This window comes from Arachis hypogaea, chromosome 2 (assembly GCF_003086295.3).
Source record: "Arachis hypogaea cultivar Tifrunner chromosome 2, arahy.Tifrunner.gnm2.J5K5, whole genome shotgun sequence".
In the NCBI taxonomy this organism is placed as follows: Eukaryota; Viridiplantae; Streptophyta; class Magnoliopsida; order Fabales; family Fabaceae; genus Arachis; species Arachis hypogaea.
In genome coordinates this window covers 3,625,722-3,647,638 of record NC_092037.1, presented here as the reverse complement: position 1 = coordinate 3,647,638, position 21,917 = coordinate 3,625,722, and the positions used below count along the sequence as shown (strand labels likewise).

Genomic DNA, 21,917 nt, shown 5'->3' with positions numbered 1-21,917 from the left:
TTTATATGCACTTCATCACAAAATGATGTCTCCGTCTTTTTCACTAATTAAAGAAACCAATAATGCAGCATTTACTAATATACGTTTAAAATTAAATAATAAAAAATATAATTTCTGAATACAATGTTTGTGTTCATATCTCATTTGTCAAATAGGAAATTTTTTGTCTTTGGTGTATTCAACATTTGAGATTTTTTTTAGATGTATTGAACAAATGGATGATTCAAATTTATTGTTTCTACTATCTTCTGTAGGTAGCTTGTGTACATGTTGAGATGTAATCCTATGCATTGACTATATTTCTTCATTTAGTTCTAAGTTCATTTGAGGTGGTAATTAGGCTGGATTGATGTGTTGGGAACTAGAAACTGTGTTTCTCATTTTGGCTTCATGTTATTGAAAAGCAAAGATGATGGAGAAAGTTGAAGTGGCACTTATCATTGAAAAGCTTTTGTTGTTGTTGGTATATTTCTCCGTTTCTCTCTATAATTTTATTTTTGCTTTTTTGCATAGAGAACAAATAAATGATAGCTTGATTTGTGGAAAGAAAAGAGTTATAAAATGGTCTTTCTGTCTTGCCAATTCTGTCTGAGCCAGCTGTTATGTTGCAAGATTCATGTCGGAGAGTAAAAGGAAGCAGCATGCATGAGATGTATAAGCTTTCAAAATAGAAGGATCAAAATTAAACCAATGATCTAACATTGTGTTCATGAGGCTTTCACATATCTGCATTACTAAAAATGGTATAAAAAATAAACAAGAAAAGAGAGAATGTAGAACAATAAGCGTGTGTGGCAGGGGATACATTGAGGATTAAGCAGCAATTGCCATGAGAGCATTGCAGTTCTGGACAGAATCTTGAATTGCAGTTTCAGTAAAGAAAAAGCAACAGAAATGCAGAGTCATTTATGACTTCTACCTTTTTTTCATATATATATATATATATATATATATATATATATATATATATATATATATAAGATAAAAAGATAACTGATGTCATTATGAAAGTTTGATATCCTTTTATCTTATCATCCAGAAACTCTATACTTAACTGAATTTGCAATGTATTAAAGATACGCCTTTGATTTTATGTATCTTTCAGTGACAAGCAATGAGTATGAGCTGAATGATTGGAAGGAGAAAATCTTCATCTCAAATTAGAGAACTGCTGTGTGATGTAATGTAGATTTGAGCAAATCTTTAGACTGCCTTTACCATGTGTGTTGTTCAACTGGCAAATCTGGTATGAGAGTATTGACATGATTTTTTCCCACCCTGAAATGATCTCTACAAGGGATATATTATTGAAAAGTAAGCATAATGGATTATGTTAACCTTATTCATGTATTAGAGCATCAATGAAACACTGAATTTCTCAATGATTGGACTGCACATGTATTTTAAACTTTTCCAAGTGGCTAGTAATATAGTGTTGCTATAGAGAATAGGGATCGAAAATGTGACCTTTGTTCATCACCATCTGCATCTACATTGTCACAAGCTCATTCTACTACAGGTTTGAGCCTACCACTATAGCTAGGGATGAAAAAAAAATCTAAATCAATGCGGATCCGCGGAAAAAACTTGCGACGGTAGCAAAATGGGGACCCGCCCCCACGAATAAGCAAGGACGGAGGCGGGGATTGAGGTACCCGCCCCATAAAGACCTGCTAAATTCCGTTACTATGAAATTACTAAAATATTATATATATATATATATATAAAAAGTTAACGTGAAATCCTAAATTTTTGTATGTTTAATTTTTTTTATTTAGAAATAAATTAATAATGTGCATAATATCTAAATTTGCATCAATTAATTACTTAAATTTGTATTATTATAGGAAGAAAGTACTATCACTGAATTATGATCGTTGATCAAGATTTGTTATGTTACTAGGTTGAAAACATTTCGTTTTATTTTAATTTATATGTGGGAGATTTTGAATTTATGTTATTATGTTGAACTAGAGTGGGATCCGTGTAATGCGCGGAGAAGTAGATTATTTATACTTTATAGTATATTTGCATGTTTGGGCGTCATTATCTTGTTAAAAAAAGATCTTTTTTAATGAAAAAATATCTTTTTTAATTTTTTAACGTGTTTGGCAAATTTCTAGTAGTAAAAGTAAAAGCACTAGTAAAATCAAAAAAAGATCTTTTTTGAGAAGCTGTAATTTACATCTTTTTTTAAAAGATCTTTTTTCCTTAAAAAAGATGTTTTTTATGTAATAAATAAACAAAAAAGTACTTTTATATTGTTATACCCAAACATAGTGCATGTTTGGGCGCCATTATTTTGTTAAAAAAAGATCTTTTTTCAATGAAAAAAGATCTTTTTTTATTTTTTAACGTGTTTGGCAAATTTTTAGTAGTAAAAGTAAAAGCACTAGTAAAATCAAAAAAAGATCTTTTTTGAGAAGCTGTAATTTACATCTTTTTTTAAAAGATCTTTTTTCCTTAAAAAAAAGATGTTTTTCATGTAATAAATAAACAAAAAAGTACTTTTATATTGTTATACCCAAACATAATTGATAGATAAAAAGACCTTTTTACATGAGATATCCAAACATAAAATTACTTTTACTTCTCTATAAGATCTTTTAAAAAAAATAACTTGAAAAAAGATCTTTTCTTAGAAGCTCACCCAAACAAGCCCATAATTGATAGATAAAAAGACCTTTTTACATGAGATATCCAAACATAAAATTACTTTTACTTCTCTATAAGATCTTTTAAAAAAAGATAACTCAAAAAAAGATCTTTTCTTAAAAGCTCACCCAAACAAGTCCTAAATGTCATATTAAAAATATTTTAGAGAATATATTATAGATAAATTTTGAATTTATTTATTTTTAAAAAAGACATAGGTTATTTATGTTAGAATTATACAAAATTGTATTTTTTGTTTCGATTTGCATTAATTGCTACACTTTGTCTTTTCTTACGGTTTTTTTGTTTATAAATAATGAAAAAATAAATAAATGAGAATGAAAAATACATAAAGATTGTTATATTAAATTTAAGGAATTTTTGACAATTAGTATAAGAGATTAAGAAATGAAGAGTAGTAAGAGTTTTAATATGTATAAGTTGTAGAATTTGAATATTTGTAACTGAAATTTTTTATAATTATTATTATGACACTTTTAATGTATGTTTATTGCATTTAATTAGTACTTGATGTTTCAATTGAATAATAATAGATAAGAATTTTTTATTTTAATTTTTTTAAAAGATTTTACTAAATAGTGATTGGTTGATTTTCATCTAGCAATTTTGGGTATTAACTCTTCCGGTCTGTCATTACCACGGCAAATCCTTCTACAACAAAGAGAATAAGACATGGTCAAAAAATGATAATCCATTTCAAGTAAATTGTCGAAGAAATACTGCACATCTGGAATAACAATTTGAAAAGAGGAACACGTGAATGTAAATTGTGGAAGAAGCTCCACATGTAAAATAACAATTTATAATTTGATGATGAGATATTGCAATCTATAGTATATAGGGGGCAATAATGTTAAATGCACATTAATTTTGGTTGTGACGGTTGGACAGAACCGTTTACAAAAGAGGAATACATAAACTTGTGCTACTTGCAATGAGTTTACAATTAAAATGTTATTATTTATAACAAATAAGGGCTACTGAAAAATGATATTGAACAATATGAAGAGTAAACGGCAAAGTTGAAAATCTCTAGGAAGATACTTGGGACAAATTTTCTACGTTGGCGGCGCCGAATGGTGACGTTGGTCTGAGACCCAGAATCAAGCTCTGGCAGGGAAACCGCAAGAGGAGGAATGGAGTTTGCCCTGGTTTATGCAATTTATGCAATGCGGCTCCGTCGGAGATAGACATCACGATGTATAATTTGTTTTGAGGAAAAAACAATGGCTCATGGAACCGGAAGAGAATGGAGGAAATAGAATCTTGTACGAAGAGGTGCTAAGAGGGTGAGAGTTTGAGAAAGGTAATAAGTTCTTTGGTTTTGAGAGCTTTTTGTTGGGGTAAATGTTAATTTGTGTTTTTGTTGTTTTAGAAATAATGATTGATTTGGAAAAAGTTAATTTGTTTATTTTTATTGTATTTTTTAGTTGTTTTTTGTGTTTTTTTTGTATGTGAAAATAAAAGTTGATTTAACAAAATTTGAGTGGTCTAAAATTTTGCCAAGTAAGCAATGGTACTGACATGAGGTTAGTAAAAGAAGAAAAATTACTTAGAAGTAATGTGGATAAACTATGTACTTACTTTTATATATTAAAAATAGATATGTTTTAATTGTCTTTAATTTGATAATGTTCATGTTTTTTTTTTTTTAATTTGATATCTATGGATACATGCGAGTATCTGCCTCCCGCGCAGGAAAAAAAAAAATTGAAGACCCGATAGAACGAACAGGGACAATTTTTTAAATGAAAACGGAGAGCGGGAGAGAGTCTCCACCCCATGGATACTCATTACCACCCCCTAACTATAGCAAAATCATTTTGATAAGAAATCTGAAACGGACCTAAAATTATCAAGCATCATGACCTTAACAAGTTCTAATCTGACTGTTCAAAGAATTGCATCAACTATGCAATGATTTAGCTTGATTGTTACTTGCTTGGAAAATTAAATTGTCTCATGTAATTTAGAGTAAATAATCATTTTGATTATCGAAAAATTCAGATTTTGTCAAGATAGTCTCAATAGACAGTAATGACAAAACGACTCTAAAAAATTTGACCAAAAAAATTCAAGTGCTAATTCATTTATTGACATGGAATACCATTTGTCTATATATTACTATATATATATTACTTGTACATGTGAATATGTATTTCAATTTTCACACTCTTTCTCCCTTTCTGTCGCATTTAAATTTAATAATCATTTCGATTATATGCGTATTTAAATGCTTCAACTATTATTATCGAACTAAAATAGTAGAGACCCGTACTAGCTATTAATTAGCTGGGTTGTGCAAAAGTCTGAAACCTTCCTCAAGTGGCAGTTTTAATTTGCTGCATCTCTCAATTAGAAACACAGAAGAGTAACCTTGAAGGCAGCTACCACGTGAAGTCAATGTCTGAACAATATTGCCAACACATGTTAACCTCGCACTATATCCAGTATTGTTATTAATAATGATTTGCATTTATATCATATGGAGATGATATAAATTATATAGTCAACGTGTTTTTGGTGAGGCACCTTGGTGATATCTCGCTATATATATGCCATATATTATTGCTGAATACCTTGCAAGCATTATTGCAATATTGCTCTCTCTTGGTTACATTCTGAAAATCCAATTACTCACTGATTAATTTGCTGTTGTTGTGATCTGTATCATATCATGGCTGGAGCACTTGTTGCTGGGGCTGTAGTTTCGGGCTTGGCCAGTGTTGTTCTTGACAGGCTCATTTCACCTGAGTTTGTCAACTTGGTGGTGGGCAAGAAACTGGACCGGAAGTTGGTTGAGAAGCTCAAGACTGCTATCTTGGCTGCAGAAGCTCTGGTCGCCGATGCTGAGCAGAAGCAGTTTGGGAACGATCGTGTGAGGAAATGGCTTGATAGTCTCAGGGATGCTCTCTACACTGCTGATGACTTGCTGGACCGTCTCTTCATCAAAGCTGAAATTCGCAACAAGGTACGGTAAAAACTCCTATCTAAAATTCTTGTTATACAAAGTAGAGAAAAAGATAAATAGTTGATTGACATTTTAGGTCACTGACATTTAAGATTTCGAGAATTTAAAAATATATTTAAGGAAAAAGATAGATAGATCCCTGACTTTTTAAATTTTTGACAAATATATCTTTGACAAAATTTAAATACAAAAAAGTCATTGACTTTAACAAACGGAGGACAATTTAGTCCTTCAGTCTATTTGCGTCTCATACACCAAACGAAACTGGCTGATGTGGTTGAAACGATGTCCAGGTGTCCGTTACGGTGCCACGCTAGAAGGGGAATAAAATTCGAAGGACAAATAAGTCCTTGACGTTATTTTGCAAATAAAGTTCGAAGGACATATAGGTCCTTGAGAATTTAGTTCATTATACTTCTATATGTATTATATATTATTATCTAATTGAAATATACCTATATTATGTATCATATATTACTATCTAATTTAATAATCAAATGTGTCACATGACACTCTTATTAAAATTGAGAGAAAATATTTTTTTTTCAAAATTAATAAACTCCTTTCCTAAATTCTACCTCTCCATTTTTCTATTTCTCTCTACTATTTTTACTCTATATATAATTATATTTTATATTAGTAATTTGACAAATCAAAATATGTCATCCGATATTTTTTTATAATTAAAATATTTTAAATGTAAAAGTATACACATTAAATTATTTTAAATTTTAGATAACGAATGTTAAAATTAATTATTAATAAAAAATTATACTTTTTCATATAAAAATAATAACTAAAAATCTTATTATTTAATTTTTTATCTGTAGATATCTTGGTCTTCTTGGCCAGAGACTTTTGTCAACTTACGATTTTTTCGTAAAAGTAGTTTGATTTTATAAATCTTTTATGTGATGCATAATTTATACTGTTAGAACAAAGTGAACTATAATTTAAAAAAAATATTCTCGTAATGTTATTATGGATAAAAATACTAGTTCTAATATAATACACAAATGCACTAATGCTAATTTAATACATGAATGATGCACAAATGAACTAATGCTAACTTGATGCATAAATGAACTGATGCTAATTAATGTCATTGGTATGATGAAAACTGAACTAATGCAATTTAACAAATTCTAATATAATACACAAATGCACTAAAACTGAACTAATGCAATTTAAGAAAAAAAAGTAGAAACAGAACAAATATAATTTCTGCAATTTTAATACAAATAATTTAAATTGCAGAATATAACAAGTTAACTAGATTTCAAAATACAAATATAATTTTATAAACTAAATTCTCATAATAGAAGCATAATAGAAGTATAATGAACTAAATTCTGAAGGACCTATTTGTCTTTCAAACTTTATTTGCAAAATAACGTCAAGGACTTATTTGTCCTTCGAACTTTATTCCCCTTCCAGCGTGACACCGTAACGGACACCTGGACACCGTTTCAGTCACGTCAGCCAGTTCCGTTTGGTGTATGAGAGGCAAATAGACGGAAGGACTAAATTGTCCTCCGTTTATTAAAGTCAGGGACTTTTTTGTATTTAAATTTTGTCAGGGATATATTTGTCAAAAATTTAAAAAAGTCCGGGACCTATCTGTCTTCCCATACATTTAAGTCTATGACATTTTAAAAATCTGGACACATCGATCCCTCTGTTCACTTGGATCTGTCAGACTCAATGGAAAAATCAAATTGCATACGTGAGAGAGTTTTTAAAATGGGACAAATTAGATCCAAGGATGAATATATCCAAGTTTTAAGAAAGTTGGGGACTTAAATGTATTTTCAAATCTTTGAAGACCTAAATATTCGCGGACCAAAAGGTCAAGGATTCATTTGTCATTTTCTCTACAAAAATTATTTTGGAGGAGTATCAAGAGCCAGCAAATTTTGTGATTTGTAGCCATTAATTAGCTATTATTAATATTTTTAATGATGTGAGATTACATCTAATGATGTAGGATTGTTCACCTTTTTTTTGTCAGTTAAATACTGACTAAATTTTAATAAAATTAATGGCTCTCTAGACTTTTTCTGTTCATCAAAAAATAAAGTTTTGAGGTGAATTCAGTGAAATTTTATTATCTTAGTTGACTTTTTATTGAATTATAATATCATAACTAAATGATATATATTAAAAAATATAAATTGTTGAAAAGAATAAAAAAGTGATATATGAACTATATCATGAATATAATTAAATCAAAAATAAAATAATTAAAATAAAATTGTAAAGGACATGAACGTTTAATTTTTTAATTTTTTTATAGCTCATGATATATATTATCATGTATTTTAAATAATATTACAATTAAATGTTATTAAAAAATCTAAATTGTTAAAAAAATGATATATAAATAATATAATTAATGAATATATATAATTAGACTAATAAAAAAAGGTTGTGGTCATGGACCAAAATTTTTGTGCATATAATCTTTTAGATAAGTAACAATGATAGGAGGTTTTGGTTTTATAATTGGTTATAAAACATCAATATGATTCTAAAAACAAAGAACTATATTATAATATATTTTATACTATAAGATAATGATAATAATGTAATAAAAAGCTAATTTTGCTAATCTATATTTTATATATATTGGAGTATTTGTTTAAGCAAAACCTTTTTTGCTTTTAACACAAAGAATTATATCATAATACTATAGTATAATATATAACGATAATAGTATAATAAAATTAATTCTATCAATTTATTTTTATGTATATTGAAAGTATTTGATTAAGTAAATTTTTGACAAAGTATAATAAAGAGTCAATTTTTTTTATTTGGTTCTGATAAATGAGTTACATTTAAATTAATAATTGATAAGTAAATATATATATATATATATATATATATATATATATATATATATATATAGAGAGAGAGAGAGAGAGAGAGAGAGAGAGATATATATATATATATTTAATTGACACTCAAATAAATCTACACTCATGATTTTCACTTCACTAAAAAATATTTATTGTTGTTGAACAAATTCGGCAAATCATTTAAATAAGTTAAAGAAAGTAAATTTATAAAAAGTTAATATAAATCTAAATATTTTTGTAATAATTTATCTTAATATTATTAAATATCAATTGACTTAATAACTTATAATTCCATCTCAAAAATTTAAAAATCTATTAAAATATGATATATATGTTGTTTTATTTCTTTGGTGTCTCGATCAGTATAACATAAAATATATAAGAATAGAGTAATATTTTAATAAATAAAATTAATGACAATAAATAGAGTTTATGACATAAATAATATGGATATTTTTTCTTTGAAAATAGTTTAATAATGATATTAAATTTATTATTAATTAGGAGATGATGTTAGTGGAAGTTATTAGATGAAGAGAGATAATTAAAAACAAAAATAAAAAATCTATAAAATTATAACTTGAAGAAAAAATGGATGTAGCTAGCAATAGGATCTTAGATGAGATGTCGTTTTCTACTTATAAAAAAATATATGTATCAACTTTTATATAAATAAAATAGATGGAAGAAAAAAAATAAGAGGCATGAGATTATGTAAAAAGAAGAGGAATAAGTATGATAAAGTGATTTATATAATAAATATAAGAAGGGGTGAGTATGAAAGAAGATGATGAATTATGTTTTATTACTCTATTGATATCTATTAAAGAGAAATAATAATATCATCAAAATCATATAGTATCTTATATAAAAATAAAGAGTAAGAGATTATAAAATGTATAGAATAACCTAAAAAAATAAATGCCATAAAAATGAGAAAGAAAATAAAGAAGAATCCTAAGTTATAATCTTATATAGTAAACATAATAAGAAGGAGTGAATATAAAAAAAGGATGAATTATATTTATATCTATTAAAGAGAAATAATATCAACGTATATAGTATCCCGTATAAAAATAAAGAATAAGCGAATATGAAAATTGTTGAGTAATCTAAAAAAAAATAAGTGTCACGAGAGTGAGAAGGAAAATAAAAAAGAATGCTAAATTTTAATAATGAGGTTCATAAAAAATAGAAACAAAATAATTAAAAAATAATTCAATTAAATAAGTAATAAATAATTTGTACTAATTAGCTACTTAAACTGACATGACATAATATTAAAGGTAGAAGGCTAAAAATATATTAGGAGACTACTTTGGACTCTGTTTTAACATATTACTATATTTAAACCCGCGCTTTGTGCATAACTAAAATGAATTAATCTTATATAAAATACTATTTAATAAAAAAAAATCTTAAAAATTAATCTTAAATCTAAATAAAATTTTAAATTACATTATACATTTTAGTGTTTGAAAGAGTTCATCATTTAATACATATATTTAACAAACTTAATATAATATTTTAATAATTAAAAATAACATTAATCTTTTTCACGAATCATGAGATCATGTATTTTTAACATTATTATTGCAACTAAATAAATATTAAAAAATATAAATTATTAAAAAATTGATATATAGGTGACAAAAATAATATCTGATTGATTATCAATAGAAAAAAAAATACTTAAAAACATTGTAATAACATCGTATATTATAGTGTTTTAAACATTCATCACCTAACATAAAGTGAGCAAGCAAATTGTTTAGCAGCAGCAACAACAACAACAAAGTCTTATCCCATTAGGTGGAATCGACTACATGAATCAAACGATGTTATTGAGCTCTATCATGTATTATGTCTATAGCGAGACCCTTTACATGTAGATCTCGTTTGACCACTTCATGGATAGTCTTCTTAGGTTTTCCTTTGCCTTTTACCCCTTATCCATCCTCCATCTCATCCACCCTCCTGACTGGGTGCTCTGTCGGTCTTCTTCTCACATGTCCAAACTGCCTGAGATGCGATTCTACCATCTTTTCCACAATGGGTGCTACTCCAACTCTCTCCCTTATATCTTCGTTCCTTGTTTTATGCAATCGCGTATGACCGCTCATCCATCTCAACATCTTCATATCTGCCACACTTAGCTTATGTTCGTGCTCCCATTTGGCTGCCCAACACTTTGTAATTTTAAAGGCACTTTTTTGTCACATATAAAACCAGATGCACTCCACCATTTTGACCAACCTGCTTGGATCCTATGATTTACATCCTGTTCAATCTCTTCATTATCCTGTATAATGCATCCAAGATACTTAAAACTTTTGACTTTTCGTAGGATGTTTTCTCTAATCTTCACTTCTATATTAGGGTTTTTCCTTCACAGACCGAACTTACATTCCATATATTTCGTCTTGCTACGACTTATACGCAGACCATACACTTCCAGAGCTTCTCTCCATAAGTCCAACTTCTTATTTAGGTCTTCCGATCCCTTGACTCTCCCATAAAGACAATATCATCGGCAAAAAGTATGCACCATAGCACAGGCTCTTGGATGTCCTCTGTGAGTACTTCCAAGACTAATGAGAAAAGGTATGAAGTTAAGGAAGATCCCTAGTGTAATCTTATACCAATAGAAAATTCCTCTGTCACACCACCTTGAGTCTTCACACTTATTGTGACTCCATCATACATGTCTTTAATTGCATGAATATATACGATTCTTACTCTCTTCTTTTCTAAAACCTTCCATAAGACCTCCATTGGCACCCTATCGTATACTTTTTCCAAATCAATAAACACCATATGTAGATCCCTTTTATTACTATGATACCTCTCCATCATCCTTCTTAACAGGTATATTGCTTAATTTGGTGGTGGATCTGCCTGGCATAAAACCAAATTGGTTCTCTGTTACTTGTGTCTCTTTTCTCAACCTCCGTTCTATCACCATTTTCCGTAACTTCATGCGGTATGACTCATGAGCTTGATCCCTCTATAATTTTCGCAACTTTGTATATCTCCATTATTCTTGTAGATAGGTACCAAGGTGCTCTTTCTCCACTCATCAAGCATCTTCTTTGACCTTAACATCTCATTAAAAAGCTTGGTTAACCAATTGATACCTTTTTCTCCAAGGCCCTTCCAAACTTCAATCGGGATATTATCAGATCCTACCGCCCTGCCATTTTTCATCTGCTTTAGAGCCTCTTTTACCTCAAAGTTTCGAATCCTTCGGTAGTAGTAAAAGTTTTGATCTTCTTCCCTTGTGCATAACCGACCAAGGTTCGGAAGAGTCTTATACCCTTCATTAAATAACTCGTAGAAGTAGCTCTTCCACCTTTCATTAATCTTCTTCTCTTGAGGCAACACCTCTCCGTCTTTATCTTTTATACACTTAACCTGATCCAAATTTCTTGTTCTTCTTTTACGACTCTTTGCGATTCTATATATACATTTTTCTCCTTCTTTCGTACCTAAAGACTGGTAGAGACCTTCATATGCTCTTGTTCTTGCTTCACTTACAATCACTTTTGTCTCTTTCTTAGTCGCCTTATATTTTTTCCAATTATCTGCATTGCGGCATAAAGATCACTCCTTAAAGCACTCCCTTTTTACCTTTATCTTTTCTTGTACACTCGCATTCCACCACCAGGATTCCTTATCTCTTGATCATATCCCTTTAGATTCACCAAAACTTTCTTTTGTTGTTCTTCTGATAACTTTTACCATCTCCCTCCACATCTTCTCCGCGCTTCCATTCTCATCCCACTTTGCCTCTTCTCCTACTCGTCTTAGAAGGCTTCTTTGTTCCTCACCTTTCATCCGCCGCCACCACGTCGTCCTTGGGTTCTTCGTATGATGTCTTTTCCTCAACTTTTGCTTAACGCAAAAAGTCATGACAAGCATCATAAGTTGTGTTGTTAAACTCTCTCCTGAAATAATTTTACAATTAATGTAAAATTTTTGGTCGACTCTCCTCAACAAGAAGAAGTTGATTTGAGAGCTTGTCATGGCACTCTTATAGGTTATAAGATGTTCGTCTCTCTTTTTAAAACATGTATTTGCGATGAGAAGGTCAAAGGTTGAGAAAAAGTCCAAAATAGTTTTACCCTCGGCATTGATCACCCCGAAACCATGGCCTCCGTGAATAATTTCATACCTAGTCACTTCTCTTCCAACATGGCCATTTAAATCTCATCATAAGAAAATCTTATCTTTCGAAGGTATGTCTTGGACCAAATTCTCTAGATTCTCCCAAAACCTTATCTTGTGTTGTTCGTCCGAACCCACTTGCGATGCATAGGTTCTAATCTCATGGAAAGTACCTCCCTCCACCACAAGTTTTATAGAGATGATCCGATCTCCTACCCTCTTGACGTCCTCTATGTCCTTCTTCCACTGCTTATCCACAATAATACTAATACCTACCACATTCCTATTCTTCACCTTTCCTGTATATCAAAGTTTGAATCTGGAAGTATCCAACTCCTTAGCCTTCACACCAACCGATTTTGTTTCTTGTAGGCACATAGTGTTAATCTTCCTCCTTGTCATGGTGTCCACCACCTCTATGGATTTTTCTGTTAGGGTGCCTATGTTCCATGTCCCAAATCTCAACCTTTTGTCGCTCTGACCTTTACCTTTTACTTTGTGAACTAGCTTATTTACTCTCGTCCGTTCACGGAAACGTAGGAACCCTTACTCATTTAACACTACATCCGGGTACCGATGCAGCGGCTCTTACTCATTTGACACTGTACTCGAGCCATACAACGCGTTTTTTCCGGGCAACAACCTAGCTTTAGCGCAATAACATCTTTGATTCATGTCATGATGATTTGACTAAGTTTTTATGTTGGTTATCGAAGACCTAACACAACCCTCCTCCTTTATCCGGACTTGGAATCGGCTATGTACCGCAAAAATAACATAGGTGGAGTTCAAATTGTTTAGCAAACTAAAATAAAAGAAGTATGGTCATCAATCAAATTTTTAAAATAATTGTGCAAAATATTAGCAAAGATAGAAGATAAAAAATGAGAGACATAAGATTATATGAGAGGAGATAAAGAAGATGTGTGAAGTGAATATTAATTTATATAATAAACATGAATAGAAGTGAGAATAAATAGAGAGAATGAATTAAATTTTATTAAAAAGAAAGATTTATATCTGTTAAAGAAAAAAAACATTACTACTAAAAATATAGAGTAATTTACATAGAAATTGAGAGTAACCAAAGATATATGGATGCAACTAAAGATATACCACATTCCTTTTCTCATAGGTCACATCCTGCTCTTTATTTTTTTCTGATCAGCATATGTTTTCATTCTGTTTTGGGCTCTTCTAATTGAAATTTAAGCTCATCGATCATCTTATTCCTTTCTTCTAAGAGGACCCGGACTTATTCTATAACTGTTTCCTCTAGCACGCCTCACATTTTTTGATGTATTCCTGAATTTGTTTTTTCATCATTTCTTCTCAATAATACATCACCCCAAAATTCTCTTATAGGTCCAAAAATATCCAAAAGGTCTATCCACATTTGTATCATATTTTTTTTTTTTCAAAATTTGTGGAATCATCTTGGAATTTCTTGCAATCACCCCCTTATAATAAAGCTTTTTATGTTTAAATTGGAACACTGGTTGAGTGTCTTTCCCTTGCAAAAGTTCTTGAATAATACCTCTGACTTTGTCATCAACTTGCACCTCATCTTCCAATTCATCCTATTTTGCTACCGGTGCTTTGATAGTGAGGAATGAGTATTGTAGTTTTTTTGACAATGCATCTACCACCTTATTCTCAACTCCAACTTTATACTTGATCTCAAAGTCATATTCCAACAATTGTGTCATCCATTTCTGCTGCCCTTCCCCTACTGTTCGTTGATCTAACATATATTTAACTTTTTTTATTAGTGTTTATTGTAAAATGCTACCTAAAAGATAGTGTTTCCACCAATGAACTGCCAACACTATCGCCAAGAACTCTGTTTCATAGACAGACTTGGTTTGTGCTCTCTCTAAAAATAGGCTTTGAAAACACAACCCCTTCCTTTGTCTCTTGGCCTATTATTCATTTTGAAAGCTTTCTTACTCCAATAGACTTATTACCCACGAACCTATGATGGTTGATTTCTGCAGTTTGGTGGGTTGTTATGCTTCTATTGCTCATTGTTTGGACTTTATTTACTTGGAATCCAGAATATGTTCTTGATCCACCCCCTTAAAATATTTCCGGCCTTTGCCAAACCCAATTCGAGCTTCGACTAAAGAACAACGTCTCTCGAAAACTTGGATCTATCCTTCTTCCTCCTCCTAAGTTCCCTCCAAAATCACATCAAGCCATATTCCTATTCTTGATTGAAAGTGCTCAAGTCATCATTTCTTGCAAGCATTTGAAATTAGGCACGAGACATTTCTGCTTGTATCTCTTTCTTCAGCCTATTCATGAAGATACACATCAATGTATCTGTTCCCAAATTCTGTTGGGTTCAAACTCCTGGCAGTATTCAGACACTATTCCATTTTGTCGCATCCATGAATGGAAGGGTGTTTGTTCCTCCCATCATTCAAACGAAGTTAAGGCTTCTCCTATTTATATTTCGACAATATCAAGCTTTTTCGCAGTGGCAACTTGAATAATACAGAAATAACACTCAATCTTTATCAGTCACCCACACGCATCATCACCTTAAATTTAGCTAGTTCTGCCTTTAATCTTATTCTGAGTTCTGCAATCCGCCTCTCCATTCCATCCATTCTGGTTTCTATGGCAGCAGCATCACATATTGTAGACCCCATTCAAAGAGCTCTCTGAATTAAGTTCTCGAACCAACGCCGATCGTCCTCTCTGTCGCACGTCTTCAACGGCCAAGCCCGACCCGGTCCGTCACTGCGCCACCACTCTCCCCACCGTGAGTCTCCTGTGTTTTTATCGCGTTTGAATCTGTTTCTTTTTTCAAACCATATATTGGAGGAAGAAGAAATTAGGGATTTTCTTTGAATGGTATTTAATAATCTTAATGAAAAGAACCATCCGTGTAAAATGAATATGTTGCGAGTATGTGTGTGCATCATCAAGCAAAATAAATATCCACTTTAAAATAAAAAGAACCATCCCATATATAATAAAATAAACGTCTAACTTAGTTGATAAGAAACAAGTAACAAGACTTACTTGATAAGAAAACAAGTAACGAGACAGCAGCTGCGAGGACACCGGGTCACGATACAGCAACGGCGGGTCACGATACAGCAACGGCCGCAGTATAGCATATGGTTGCGAGAAAGTGGTTATGGCAAAAATAAAAATAAATTTAAAATTATAATTACACTTAATTAATTCAAAATTTGATTTTAAAATTAAAATTATTTTTTTATTATGCATAATTAATTCAAAATTTAATTTTTAAAATTAAAATTAACTTTTTTTTTTTACTTGTTGTTCCCTAATTTTTTCAGGGTATTCAACGCGTACGCGTTCGTCTTTCTGGCCTCCTTAATTTGTCTGATAGGAGCCTGGTGACTAAGATAGAAGAGGTGGTTGAAAGAATAGAAGATGTTGAGAAACGTAAAGATACCCTTGGTCTCAAAGAGATTCCAGTGGGTGGCTCCTCATGGAAAATTCCATCTACTTCTCTTGTAAAGGGGAGTGTGTACGGCAGGGATGATGACCAACAGGCATTATTCAAGATGCTACATGACAACAATGATCATACACTGTCTGTCATCTCTATTGTTGGTTTGGGCGGGGTTGGTAAAACAACTTTAGCCCGATGGCTGTACAACAATGAGGCTTTGATGGAGGAGTTAGATCTGAAAGCATGGATTTGTGTTTCTGAACATTTTGATGTCGTTGAGACTACAAAGAATGTTATAAAGGAGATCAATTCAGATGGCTGTAGTGTTGACAGCTTCGAATTACTTCAACAAGATTTGAAGAAAAACCTGGCAAAAAAGAAGTTCTTCATTGTTTTGGACGATGTTTGGAGTGAAGATGCTGACAAGTGGAGTAGTTTTATTACCCCTTTTCAAAATGGGAGAAAGGGGAGCACTATTCTTGTAACTACCCGCAACGAAAATGTTGGTCGAATAGTCCAACACTATAACTCTTACACTCTCAAGGAACTGTCAGACGATTATTGTTGGTCTATTTTTGCGGACAATGCATCCTTTCCAGAATCAAATGGAAGCTCGGAACTGGAAGAGATAGGTAGAATGATTGTCAAGAAGTGTGCTGGTTTGCCGTTAGCTGCAGAAACTCTTGGACGCTTGTGCTCAAAGCATGATGTTGAGAAATGGAATTCCATACTATCCAATGACATCTGGGAATTTTCTCTGACAGAAAGTAAGATTATTCCTGCATTGTTAATAAGTTATCATCATCTGCCTACTCATGTAAAACGCTGCTTTGTTTATTGTTCATTGTATCCAAAAGATCATAAATTTGATAAAGATGAATTAATCTTGCTATGGATGGCTGAGGATCTTTTACGATTGCCAAGGAAGGGAGAGACTTTAGAAGAAGTTGGTTGCGAGTGTTTTGATGAGTTGGCTTCAAGACTATTTTTCAAGCAGGTCGAGAATGATTATGAGAAGTGTTTTGTGATGCATGATCTCATGCATGACTTGTCAACTTTTCTTGCTGGAAAATTTTATTGCAGATTCTCAGAACTTGGTGAAAAGGAAGAGATGGGTATTCTAACTCGCCATTTGTCATACGTTGATTCAATCCCTGAGAAAACATGCTCCTCTAATGAAAAAGAATCTTTGAGGACATTATTGTATACAAATCATGGAGCTGGTTTCCCGAAAGCACGCGCAACATTACCATGTGACATATTGTCAAAGAATAAATACCTGAGAGTTTTATCCTTTGATATACTCAATATATTTCCTGATTCAATAGCTAAATTGATCCAATTGCGCTATTTGGATCTTTCTTGGAGTGATATTGAGGTATTGCCGCCGTCATTATGCAACTTGTTCAATCTACAAACTTTAAAGTTAGAAGGTTGTTCAAAGCTGACTATGCTGCCCAATGACATGTATAATCTTGTGAATTTGCGGCATCTTAATATAACGGATACTCCTCTGAAAGAAATGCCAAAAGGAATGGGCAAATTAAAACAGTTGCACATTTTAAGCAACTTTGTGGTGGGAAAGCAAGAAAACAACAGAATCGAAGAGTTAGGAGGGCTTTTAAATCTTCATGGATCACTTAAGGTTCAGAAATTGGAGAATTTGGTTGATGCCAATCAGGCAAGGGGTGCAAGGATAACAGATAAGAAGCACATTGAGAAGTTATGGTTAGAATGGTCTTCAGGTGATGATATGGTTTCAAACACACATACTGATGAACACGATGTACTCCACGGCTTGCAACCACACACTGGTTTGAAAGACTTGACTGTTTATCGATACAAAGGTAAAATATTTCCAGATTGGTTGGGGCTCTATTCCTACCGCAATATGACACAAGTATGGCTGTTGGATTGCAACAATTGCTGCATGCTGCCTTCACTTGGACAGCTGCCATCTCTAAAGTCTCTCCTCATTCAAAGTTTTGGTCAGCTGAAGAGCATTGGCAAGGAATTTTACAAGAATGAAGGCCATCAACATTCATCGCCAATTATTCCTTTTCGCTCACTGGAGACATTGATATTTTTTAATATGCCAAGTTGGGAGGAGTGGCACTTACCTGAGTCAGAAGCCTTTCCTCAGCTTAAGAGCCTTCAAATAAGAGATTGTCCAATGTTAGAGGGAGATAAGGTTAATCAGGTATTAATGAGAATCGTTGCTTCCTCATCGGATGTTTCCAAAGTGCGCCAACTGGAAATACAAGAAGATGATCAAGGACGCGGTAAGGAGATGTCACGTGATGCGGATAGTTTATCAATTAGTGGATTTGAATCTGTGGTGGAGTCTGCATTGGAGGCAAGGATCATCCACCATCTAACTTGCCTCGAAGAAATAGAAATCTCAGGGTGTTCATCTGTTGTATCCTTGAGGGGCAATTGTTTACCCAAATCTTTGCAAAAGCTCAACATCTCTGAATGCAGCCAAATTGAATTACTCCAGCAACAAAAGTATGATTTGGTAGATCTACAAATGTATGAAAGCTGTGATTCACTGACCTCATTGTCGTTGGATGCCTTTCCCTATCTCGAGAATCTCGAGATAAAAATGTGTTCAAATCTGGAATCAGTTTCAATGTCAGAGCTACCACACGCTGCTCTTCGACGTCTCACCATCTTGAACTGCGAGGAATTAGTGTCATTTCCTAGAGAAGGACTGGCTGCACCCAACTTGACTCATCTCGATGTTAAGGGATGCTCAAAGTTGGAGGCATTGCCACGTGACATGACTAGTCTTCTCCCAAATTTACAGTCTCTCGACATACGGGGTTGCCGAAACATTTGTAGCTGGTCGGAGGGTGGTTTGCCGCCTAACCTGAAAGAGCTTAGTGTAGGAGAATGCGAGGAACAACTGAGGGGTCTATCATGCTTGGACAACTTGAACAACCTCACTCATCTCACCATTTATGGTGATGGCAGTGAGAGCATAATAAAGTCATACCCAGAGGTGGATTCGCTGCCTTGCCTTCCCTCCCTTACCACTCTATATATCGTAGGGTTTGATAATCTGGAGACATTGGAATGCGACGAGCTTCTCCGCCTCAACTCCCTCCAAAAACTAGACATTGAGTTCTGTGAGAAGCTGAAGAATATGGAAGGAGAAAAGCTGCCTCCCTCTCTCTTACTACTTCAAATTTCCTACTGTAGTTTGCTGGGCGAACACTGCAAGAACAAGCATCAACAAATTTGGTCCAAAATTTCTCACATCCCCACAATTAAAGTCAATGGCAACCAAATTTTTTGAGTAGAGATTTCTGAGCAGGTAGTTCTCTAACCTTCATGTTTGTCATGCTACCACAATTAAATTCGCACATGCATAAATTCCCTTTTCCTTCAAGTCAATTTTTTTCTCTTTCTTTAAACAACATTAACCAGTTGAACTGATATGCCAGCTGGAAAATTTGCATTTTTTTTCTTTCATTTATCGGGAAAGCTCTCAATTTGCAGTTGTAGTTAATGAAATATCCTTTATTACTCTGAGAAACAGTCATTGTTATCTGTAATGCTTGTTAACTCTCATATTTTATTTAAAAAAAATCGCATTTAAAGAGGTAGATAAGAATTACCCTAAACAAAAATTGAACGACAGGGAATATCTTTTTTGTGTATCCAACAGTTGGAAGTTTTTTCTTAAACAAATACTCTTTCAAATTTGATAACTGGTGGTTGATCGTGTATTTCATTATAGTTCTATGATTCATAGTATCATTTTCTATTTGATACCTTTGAATTCCATATTCGAAGTTGCAAGGATGTATCAAATTTAATGTTTTTACAATCTTCTGCAGCAGGTAGCTTGTGCACATATTGAGATGTAATCCTATGCATTGGCTATACATCTTCATCTAATTCTAAGTTCATTTGAGGTGGTAATTAAGCTGGATTGATGTATTGGGAAACAGAAACTGTGTGTTTTCTGATTTTGGCTTCAAGTTATTGGAGTGGCACTCATTAAGTCATTATTGAAAAGCTTTTGCTGTTGGTATATTTCTCTATTCCTCTATAATTTTATTTCTTTTTTGCTTTTTGCACAGAGAAAAAATTTAAACCAAACATTGTGTTGTCTCTAAAATCAAACCAATGATCGAACATTGTGTTCATGAGGTTCTAAATTATTTAGATGACAAAAACCACACACACAATTAAGTTTTGAAATGTTTTTTAATTTGTGTTTCAGGAAGTACACTTGAGGTTTGGTAACCATATCTAAATTACCTTCATTCAGTCCGAAATTCATCCTTACAATTTTAGCTTCAGGTTGGTATAGTTACTCTATTCCTTCTTACAATTTACTTTTTCTATTTTTGTTGGGAGAAAGATAAAGTGATTATGAATTTATGATGGCTTGATTTGAGAAGGAATTAGTTATGTGTAGTTCAGGGAAAGATGGTGTCTCTACCTTTCCCTTTTTTTGATGTATATGCTAAACTAAATGTACTATAACTGCTGCCAAAGCTCTTACAATGCCAAAACTGCAATTCAGTGGAGCTTGTAAATTTAAACTAAAAGATGTATATCCGTGATCTTTTAACGAGCTCTGGATTTCTCTTTAGCTAAGCACAAAGAAGTTTCCAAAAAAAGTATCATTTTTAATGCATTCAAGTTTATTACATGAATTTATAAATACATCTATAATGTTATTCATTGTGCAACCTTTTTGACAATTATAGGTTGGGGAGCATGTATATACTTGCCTAAAATTTTCTTGTCTCTTTTGACACTTAGTCATGCTAACTACGTGAATAATATGCACTTTGATATGGATTAATTTTGATGTAATGGACCTTAATCTTCATTACCATATTATTATTGGAATGATAATTTTTTTTTCTTTTTGGGTTGATTATGCAGTCATTACACATCTGCGGTTGGGGAGTGGTTCAATCTTGGATTGTGCTAAAATTTTGATAGCAAGTTTTGGATATACATTTTCATTCTTAATGGTTAGATGGTTAAGATAAGATTTGGAGGGTGAGATATCGCTTGCGCGTGCAAAGTAGCTCTGGTTTTGTAAATTTTTCATGTTTTTGGTTCACATTTATATGCATTGATGCTTGGTTGTTTTGACTTGATGTAAGCATTTGATTTGTGCACTTATTTGAGATTCTCTTGTATCCCTACTTGATTATAGTGGTACTTCTTTTTTGGTCCTTATTTTTATTTTTTTAGATTCTGCTATTCGATCACTTCCACTGTTTTGTGTATTGTGACGCCAATTATTCTCTCAAGCAGCTATTCTAATTGATGAGGTATTTGCCAAATCATTATTTTCTGTTTTCAAAAATTGAAAAGTTTTGCTTTCTAACTTGTAATATTGGAATTTGTGTGCTTTTGCCATAGAAATAGTATTTCTTTTCCAAAAAAGAAGAATGAAAGAAAATACTTATACAGTTTTATATGAGACACTATCTATGTATTAATGAGATTTCATATGAATAAATATAATAATTATTTCCTGAGGATTCCTATTTGCTAGGAAGTATTTCTTAAGAAGTATCTTGTAGGAAAGATTAATCCTGGGATAGAAACAAACACATAGGACTATAGTTAAGAGAAATTCTAGAAGGAATAAGAGAGAATAAGGAATTTATGAAGTAAAAATGAAATGAATTCAAGTTTTTTAGAATGTTATAGCAAACTCTGAATCTAACTCTCTTTTGGGTCTATAAATATATTTGCCAAAATATATTATGAATTGTATTTTATCAGATTTTTAAAACACGACTTGAAAAATGATATGGAAAAGTAG

The 21,917-nt window shown here is 32.2% G+C and overlaps 1 protein-coding gene across 2 annotated transcripts; it reads left to right on the top strand.

Annotated features, from left to right (window-relative positions):
* The first annotated feature begins 5,242 nt into the window (after positions 1-5,242).
* LOC112733550 (putative disease resistance RPP13-like protein 1) lies at positions 5,243-21,322 on the top strand. 2 transcript variants are annotated; one of them, XM_025782554.3, is made up of 5 exons: positions 5,243-5,647; positions 15,993-19,430; positions 19,960-20,150; positions 20,346-20,425; positions 21,020-21,322. In XM_025782554.3, exons 1-2 carry the CDS (start codon positions 5,354-5,356, stop codon positions 19,410-19,412), a joined length of 3,714 nt encoding a protein of 1,237 aa, XP_025638339.1. In that variant the 5' UTR covers positions 5,243-5,353; the 3' UTR covers positions 19,413-19,430; positions 19,960-20,150; positions 20,346-20,425; positions 21,020-21,322. The 2 variants fall into 2 exon arrangements, with proteins under 2 accessions (XP_025638339.1, XP_025638330.1); XM_025782545.3 differs by having other exon boundaries at positions 19,957-20,150.
* The last annotated feature ends 595 nt before the right edge of the window (positions 21,323-21,917 follow it).